At 32.2% G+C, this 8,937-nt stretch overlaps 2 protein-coding genes and 1 long non-coding RNA gene across 4 annotated transcripts in view; 2 read left to right on the top strand and 1 right to left on the bottom strand.

The window, feature by feature from the left end:
* Window positions 1–232, top strand: part of LOC107062257 (putative receptor-like protein kinase At3g47110) — a 2,117-nt gene extending 1,885 nt beyond the window's left edge. The window contains exon 3 of the mRNA XM_015312674.1: window positions 97–232. The gene's annotated coding sequence lies outside the window, so the exon portion shown is untranslated. The remainder of the gene's footprint in view (window positions 1–96) is intronic.
* Window positions 1–1,419, top strand: part of LOC102597339 (probable LRR receptor-like serine/threonine-protein kinase At3g47570) — a 2,171-nt gene extending 752 nt beyond the window's left edge. Inside the window, exons 2-3 of the mRNA XM_006356069.2 lie at window positions 226–834; window positions 930–1,419. Of these exons, the coding sequence (XP_006356131.2) occupies window positions 226–834; window positions 930–1,267 (947 nt within the window). The 3' untranslated portion in view covers window positions 1,268–1,419. The remainder of the gene's footprint in view (window positions 1–225; window positions 835–929) is intronic.
* A 2,001-nt stretch (window positions 1,420–3,420) lies between these two features.
* LOC102584864 (uncharacterized) lies at window positions 3,421–8,597 on the bottom strand. 2 transcript variants are annotated; one of them, XR_368000.2, is made up of 6 exons: window positions 8,241–8,597; window positions 7,641–7,667; window positions 4,533–5,047; window positions 4,331–4,395; window positions 4,050–4,248; window positions 3,421–3,542 (listed from the first exon to the last, which is right to left on the bottom strand). It is a non-coding gene; the product is annotated as an uncharacterized lncRNA (long non-coding RNA). The 2 variants fall into 2 exon arrangements; XR_001474527.1 differs by lacking the exon at window positions 3,421–3,542 and having other exon boundaries at window positions 3,909–4,248.
* Between the last annotated feature and the right edge of the window lie 340 nt (window positions 8,598–8,937).

Raw genomic sequence — 8,937 nt, 5'->3', positions numbered from 1 at the left:
CAACAAGTTGCACGGTGAAATACCCTCGGGGGGTCCTTTCAAGAGCCTATCGAGTAAATTTTTCATCAACAACGAAGCATTGTGTGGTTTGTCAAGGTTTAATGTCCCCACATGCCCCACTTCATCAACGCATAGATCAAATAGGACAAAATTGCTAGTTCTATTTCTTTTGCTAGGAATAACACTTGTATTTGTTCCTATCGCCTTCCTATTCCTATGGATAAGGTATAGAAGAGGTAAACGAGCTCCTCAACAAACTGGTTCATTGTCTATGGCAACAACAGAAAGAATTTTCATACTATGAACTGCTCCAAGCAACTGATTCGCTTAGCGAGAGTAATCTGATTGGTTCTGGAAGTTTTGGCTCTGTCTACAAAGGCATTCTCAGAAGTGGAACTCATATTGCAGTTAAAGTGTTCAATTTGCAACGGGAAGCGGCATTCAAGAGTTTTGATACAGAATGTGAAGTTTTGCGCTGCCTTCGCCATAGGAATCTCGTGAAAGTCATCACTAGTTGTTCCAACCTTGATTTTAAGGCTTTAGTGCTCGAGTTTATGCCTAATGGAAGTCTTGACAAGTATTTGTATTCAAACAACTACTTCCTAGACATTAGGCAGAGACTTAGCATTATGATAGATGTAGCATGCGCGTTGGAATATCTTCATCATGGATGCTCCTCTCCGGTGATTCATTGTGACCTGAAGCCTAGTAACGTCTTGCTGGATAAGGATATGGTTGCCCACCTAAGCGACTTTGGTATTTCAAAACTGCTTGGTGAAGATGAGAGTGATTTATACACTAAAACCTTAGCAACATTGGGTTATATTGCACCAGGTACGTCTCTTAATTTGTTTTGTTTGACTTTTCCTTTCTTTTTCTTTTTCACCAAGAAATTATGTTAAATCTTCAAATGAATTGTTTGTTTATAGAGTATGGACTGGATGGATTGGTGTCTATAAAATGTGATGTCTATAGTTATGGGATCATGTTGCTAGAGACGTTTACTAGGAAAAAGCCTAATGAGTTTGAGGGAGATCTTAGCTTGAAGCAATGGGTGAGTTATTCATTCCCAGAGGCAGTAATGGATGTTGTAGATGCCAACTTGATAACATCAATGGATAATTGCTTACAGAAGGAGTTAGATATCGTGGCATCAATCATGAAAGTGGCATTAGATTGTTGTGCTGAATCTGCGGCAAGAAGGACAAACATGAAAGATGTTGTAGGGATGCTACAAAAGATCAAGATTCAACTTCTTGCATGCTGAGCAATGTTCTCGGAATCACTTATTTGTTGCAAATGTTTACTAAATTGTTGGATTCATGTAAGGATTGGTTTTTTTTTTTAGTCACTTGATTTGTGCATGATTCTGTTTTGGAATACTGGTTGGTTTCAATAAATCTCACAATTTCCCTTCCACACTTGCTCAAGTCAAATTTATCTACTTATCTAAAATGAGTGATTTCAACACTTGGATATCAAACTGACAACTAGCACGGAAAGGTCTCGTTTTGGTCCAGTAAAATGAATGTTGAAAGCAAATTCCTCAAAATCATATGATTCAAGTACCTGACAAAATGAATAGAGATAGAAAGATCTGGATAACTGAGACGACATAATTCAAGATCAAATGATCCACCTCTTTGTTCACTTGTGAGTGTCAACTCAGAATGGTTAGAGGGAAATATATGTATCCATATATTAGGCATTATCCTTTCCGCCCACCTCATTAATATCAATAGGGAAGAATCCGAGGGTGGCTTGATTATCAACAAATAAATCTAAGATGTGTATCTTCTTTTATGTTGTCTCAAAGTAGAGTAAGCACATATTTAATATAATCGAGAAAGGCAAATAACAAACTATATATGTTTTCCAAATCTCTGTTAACTTAAACCGACTTACACACGGTGTCACACTCTTATAGCATGGAACCTTAGTAGCTCAGTTAGTTGACTACTTGAACTTTCACCTTGTTGGTAAGGTACCAATTCAATTCCGCAACTTGTAATCCCCTACTCCCAATTTTATTTTATTTTATTTTTAAAAAACAAACTCTTATGCCATTTGATCATCCCTCGCTGAAATTATACCGGTGTATATGTCAACTAGTTCTGAAAACGTGCGTTGCACGTTTATTCTTTACTGTCATACAAATTTGTATAGGTCTAATTTAACGTTGATAATTATCAATTACACTATTCTTTTGCATATGTTGTTCTGTGCAAATATAACAATGTCAATTAATTCTCTTAATTTAATTTTGGTTATTTGTCTGCAAAATGAAAAATATTGAAAAATATAAAACTAATTACGATAATATAGCATATAGTATGTGATATAGTGATGAACTCTTACTCTAAATTTACGAAATGGACGTTAACAACATATATAACAAAATTAATAAAGACAAAGATTAAATATATATTTACCATGTTAATCAGGGAAAAATGACCAACATATTGATTTTACATAAATGTATAAGAATTATAAGATGATGAAACACAAAAGTGAAGTGGACTAATATTTTCTATTCATTTTATATAAGAGATCATCACCAAAAATCTATTAAAAGACGAAAATAATTGCAAACCCCAAAAAAACTTATCAATAAAATACAAAATCAGTAAATAAAGTGCAAATATATATATACACACAAAAAGAAGGATCTTTTGAGCAAGATAACTAAGGAACATTAGTAAAAAAGACACAAATAATGATACAACCCACATTGAAAGAAGTTGCTTCATATAAATCAAAAATAATTAAGAATATTTAAACATAAATTATGTAATATTTTCGGCCTGTTCCTCATACTCAAATAAAGGTATTTTCAAAATCGAAAAAAGGACCATAATGTGTTTTGCCTCCAACATTCTCACGATGAAGCAATATAATTCTTAAACCCAAAACTCAATATTGTTTTGTAATTGAAACCCAAAAATAGAAAATGAGTGATGAATACATGATGATGAAAAGCTTGTAGAAGTTGCGTAAGTTGTGAATACAAACTAATAAGATGATTTTTACTTTGAGTTTTATAGAGCATTTGACTATGTGATTGAATAGTATAAATTTTTCTGTCCAAATTTATAAAATCCTATAAAGTATATGAAAAGACATGATATTTAATTATATGAAAGATGAGAGGAATTAAACATTTTAATTGAACTAATAATTAAGAATTTGAAATTTTCAATAAATTTGGGAATATGGAATAACTTTCTACAATAAGATTCAATGCATATTGTTTAGAAGTCTATTAATTTAATTTTAAAAGTTAATGAATTAAATTTATGCTCTATCTTTTTATATTTATTTTAATAGTAATTGACCTTTCAAATTTTCATGTCTCTTGAGACTCCAACTTTTATAATTACGTTTTACGTACCATTTCAATCTCTCAAGTATTGTAATCATGCCCACCATAAATACATACTTCACATGTTTCAACAAAGATAAATGATTAGGACTACTTCTAATTTATAGCCCCTGTTCATAAAGTCCTCATTTCCTTTTCTCCTCTTTCTTCATTTCAGAATCTAGAAAACAAAACAAAACAAATGGAGAGAGTCAAATGTCACTCTCATCCACAAATCTAAATGATAGAGCTTCCAAAAACAAAATACTGGTTCAGAAGAAACTACTATCCACTCAGATCAATGGCGTAGCCACATATATTCGTCGAAAAATTATACGTACTACAAATTAAATATGCAGCATAATACAAGGGAAAATGTCAATTCATCTATAGTAAAGTTAGGATGCACATAAAAAGAAAAGCAGGAGAAGTAATTTGGACAGAGGAAGGAACGAAGACTTCTATTGGTATCTTTAGTAATAAAAGTAAATTAGGATGATAACAAAAATGAAAAAAAGTTAAGTAACTTAGAGAGGAACAACATGACTGAGAAAATTCTTCAGCATCAGGAGGACAATCAAAATTTATTTTTGGATAATCATAGTTCACTTTCAGATGATAAAATAATTACCATGAATGTGCTTAAGGCAAGTGAACAGGTCTAGCATAAACTTTTTGGATTTGAAACCTGAATACTCCTTGCAGGGAAGTAAATCCTTTTAACGACACTTGGAGAAGTAGACAGATTTGTTAGACGATGAGTGAAGAAGGCGAGCTTTGTCTTCCTTGCTAAAATCTTGAACGACTTTTTCAAATCATTGAATAACAGATGGATGTTGATGCAATATTGTATCCAAAATATTCTGTATTTGTCCTCAAGCCATCAACTGCAAAGCAAGGGTCAAATTAATTAAACATAAGAAGCAACTCTTTCTTTAATGAAAATCGTAGAAAAACTGACTTCATCACCTTCAAAACAGTAATTGGTGAAGTCCGCCAGCAAAAAGTATGATGGTCTAACCTATAGCAAGTTTCTGTTTGAAATTGAACATGATATAAAAAAAAAAATAGACTTAACAAATAATAGAGTGACATGCATTAATTCTTGTTATACCATATAGAAATTGAAATAGACAGATGCAACATTGAAAGTGAAAAAAAGTATCCTTACCACTATCACAGACAATCAGCAAAAACATCAGACAGATCTAACATTGAAAGCATGAAAAGCAAAGAGAACAAAAAAAATTCACTAGAAGAGGGAGAGGACCCTAATACTAACAGTAAAGAGGTAGAGATCTGCAGGACATGATCAATAATATTAACATAATGGAGCATCTTTAACCAAAGTAGTATATAAGGGACTCCAAGAATCTGGTTGCAGATACATTCTTGAAAGCGTCACATAGATTATATAGTTTTCTCAAGTTTATCCCTCAGTAGTAACGTGATCATATTCAAATATTGTCTCACTGTTATCACAAATTACTTCTGTATAAAACGTGAAATTGAAATCAACATGAAACAGACAAATATTGACTTTCACGTGTTCAACGTTTCAGTTCTCTTCTCTTGTCCTGACCCTTCTCAGTACATTAACTGGGACAGTGTTCATTTCACTAAAGCCATGTAGGACTAACTTGTTTCTTTCTGGTCATCTTGTCATGTCAACTCTCATTTAGTTATCTGCTAAAATAAAGCAACAATTTTAAACTACATTAGTAATTAGCACAAAAGGATACATAGCACGGGCCTTCATTAAATAACTTGGCTGCATATGCATATAAAATTCATCCTATACCTACCAAACTTCAGCCTCTTCTTTATAAATTTTCATCAAAACTTTAAATATATTTGTGCTTCCTCACTGTTCTATGCCTGTTTTTGTACTATCTTTGGTGGATACTTATTCTTTCCCTTTCCTTTTTGATCAGTGTTTTCTTGTAGTTTATTTTTATTTTTTTGTGTTACTTTCTTGCAGTGTCGTTCTTCCTCTTTTCTCTCCATTTTCATGAGTTTTCATTCTCTCAATTGCTATTTATGCAGAATTTTAGTTTTCAATCTGATGGTACTTATCAAATATTGGAAAATCATTTACACCATACGATTGGTTACAAGGATCTCAAAGTGGAAGGAATTGTGGAACTCGCTCTATGTTAACAAAGTCCAACCACCACGTATCTCATTTACATTGTCCTTTTATTGATTTATTTGTATCATTTTAAGAGTTTGACTAAATAAGAGAAGTACACATAACAGGCCTTCATTGTCATTCTTCTGAATTAGTGAAACTGAAACTCGAAAATTATTTTGTGAATCTTCAACTACATCCTAGAGATATGAGCATGAGAGGGGGGGGGGGGGGGGTAAAGAGCTTGCCAAGCCAAGATTCAAAAACTCTGGGTGCTCACATCTCGTAAGGTTTCCAGCCAAATTATCCGAGATTTTTTATGCTAGTAGCACACCAAGGTGGTAGAAGTTCATTCAATTTAAATTAAGTTGACATTCTTACTTACAACATGTGGTGTAGTTATTACACTCGAGAAGAATCTTACAACTTAAAGTCCTAATTGGTGCCTTATGTACTGGCATCTCTATAATTTTACGGTAACTATTGAAGTAATTGTTGGGTTTAGCAAGGTGTGAATGGAAAATAAGAAGAAAAAATGGAAAGTGGGGGAACCAATTTTGGAGGGAAAATGAAAAGTCATTGCAAAGTCCAAATGAAAAGTCATTTTTACCATATTGGTAGAAGAAAGGAAATTGTTGTGATTATATTAGGAAACACTTCCTTTAGTTCTTAAAGGGTTAAGAAGAAGGTGCACCCTCGCGCCGTCGCTCGCTCGGCTTCGGATTTGGATTTGGCAAATGATGTGATTGATTAATAATATTTTTGGACAAAATTTATTTAATCAATCTTATTAACTGATTTTCTTTCTCTTATAAATTAATTCAGAATGTTAGTTAAACAACAGAATTAATTTCATAACGAATTATTTGAAATTCGCACGTAACGGTAAATTCGTTTGAAAGGATTTGTTCCTTCCGAAAAGTCGTTACTTTTCCCAAAAAGACAACGGTCTGGAAAAAATGGGTCTGGACAGACGCGTTCCTTGCTGTAAAAGGCTATAAATAAGAGGTTTTTTCCGTTTTTCAAACACTGAAAATTTTTCCTCTCTTTCTTCTCTATGCTTATTTTGCCATTATTTTTGTTTTTGCTCTCTCAAAACTAGAATCCTGGCTCTCTTTTTTTTTTTTTTTTTTTTTTTTTTTTTTTTTCTAAAAACAAATTTACCATTAGACAGTGTCTAGCGGTCTTTTATTAAACATAAAAAATATCAATAGGGACAAGTACAAGCAAGGGGGGCTAGGCCTTACCTTACTAATCCTAATGAAGTACCTAACTTCTGCTACCTAACAAGCATGAAGAAAATAAAAGCTAGAGAAAACTAAGTATTTTCTGATCATCACAGAGTTTATAATACACTCCATGATGATATTACAAATGAGGATGCTTAAATAATGTAAAAATATGTCAATCAAGAAGAAAGTTGAGTTATCAACCTCAAACTTTCTATTACTAAAGTATGAATTAAAAAAGATTGATTGTCCATCAAAAGTAACTTGAAGTATTTTTCTCTTGTCTTCTTCTTCAAACCTATCCAACAACACTTGATGATTCATATCTTCTTTATGGATTTATTGGATCTAGTTGAACCTATTGATACTGTCAAATGGTTTTGCTTTGCCTGTCGCATCGGTAGGTGCCTTGGAACAAACTCCTCAGTCATTTTACCATCCCAACTATGTTGCCTTCTGATCTTGTTGTTGTTTTTGCGTTCGCTGAAGTTATTAAAGTTTGAGGTACCACTACTTCTCTAACAGGTTAATCCGTTTAATCTTGGGAGGAATTAATCTGGATTAAATTTTTTAAGGAAACACAGTAATTTCTGTGGACTCGGATTAAAAGCATTCTGTCAATTTCATCTATTTTCTGTTTTTGTATATTTGACTAACCTGAATACAGGAGATAACAGTAATTCTCAAGAACGTAAAATGGTAGTACACTGTACACTTTTATTAACATTCAATGCAAATCAAAATACACCAAATCATCCAAAGAATAAGTGTCACACTGTTTGATTTCACATTCTCTTATTATCATTATTATATAGGGGATCGGGATTTCTGCAAAAACATATAAGTATTGGAGGATCATAATGATAATACCACACATATATTGAAGACAAATGTAGTTCATTAGAAGTAAATATTGTACCTTGTAGATGAGAATCTTGAAGAACATCTGTGATAAAAAAGAAAAACAATAATTATTCAATTGACTCTGGCATATCATCAAACACTTAAGGTGTGCAACTTACTTCGTAATAGTCACTTTATTTACTTCAATGTCACATCACCAAAGAACTTGGATGAAAAAGTACAAAAAAGGGAAGAAATGAATTACCTCGTTGTTTCAGAGCAAACTTCTTAAGAAGGAAAAAAAATCAGAATATGCATGTCGGGAACGGATTACATCAGGTAAGAAAAAATTACACAAAAACACAAGAAATTACAAACAAAATAGAAAAAGGTCGAATTGGAATGCTTACCAATGAACAAATTAAGAACCAACAAATGAATAAATAAATAAACAGGGAGAGAAATACAACATCTAAGAAAACGTCCCAATTATTTTTGAAGAAATAAAATACTTAAATAAAACAATCATTGATAAATTAGATCTAAACCGAAAAATAAGAAATAATATGCTCATTAGCTGGAACTTTCCGGCAAAATCCCATAAAGAAGCTTGAATGAGATAATTCAAATAAATGAAGCAAAATTTGGCAAAAATAAAGAAAGTAGAAGGACTAACCATGACTTTTGATGTCTTTTCCCCTACTTCATCATTTGGCAGAAACAGAGAGCTTGAAGTTGCTCCAAAAAAAAAAAAAGACAAACTTCAGAGGAAATTTGGTTAAGGTGGAGGATGAGTGAGTAATGGCAAGATACATGTTTCTGTGCCTACACGTGGCTTTATGTACTTGTTGTCTATAAAGTATAATTATTAAAGTCTCTTGTACAAGCACATACAGCTGTTTGTACAACTCTTATTAGCTTATTTTTTTGGCAAAGAGAAGTGTGTAATAGCCTAAATAAACAGTACAATTCATACAACCTGATGTACAATTCAGTATTGCAGTGTTGGTCCTTTTCTTGTTGGCTTATAAAATAAATATATATATATATATATATTAAATGTAATTATCTTTTTAACTTTTTTAACTTTTAAATTAAGAGTAATTAAGACTATATAATAAATTAGAAATTTATTTTACTAATATTTGATTAATTAGATTATGATTTAGTGTAAGGGTAAAATAGTAATCTAACTTTTTCCTAAAATTCTTCCCACTTATAGCATAATATGATGATATGATATGATATTAGTATCACATAAATTAACCATTGAACTACCTCAATGAAATTTATGACTTCTGGATCGCACAATTTCAACATTGTATGAGACTAGGTTGAGGCCCTAGGTTCAAGTCTCGGCTAATAAATAAAAG

The sequence above is a fragment of the Solanum tuberosum genome, unplaced genomic scaffold, assembly GCF_000226075.1.
Source record: "Solanum tuberosum cultivar DM 1-3 516 R44 unplaced genomic scaffold, SolTub_3.0 scf00214, whole genome shotgun sequence".
In the NCBI taxonomy this organism is placed as follows: domain Eukaryota; kingdom Viridiplantae; phylum Streptophyta; class Magnoliopsida; order Solanales; family Solanaceae; genus Solanum; species Solanum tuberosum.
Note: the sequence above shows the minus strand (reverse complement) of the source record. Positions and strands in the feature narration are given on the sequence as shown.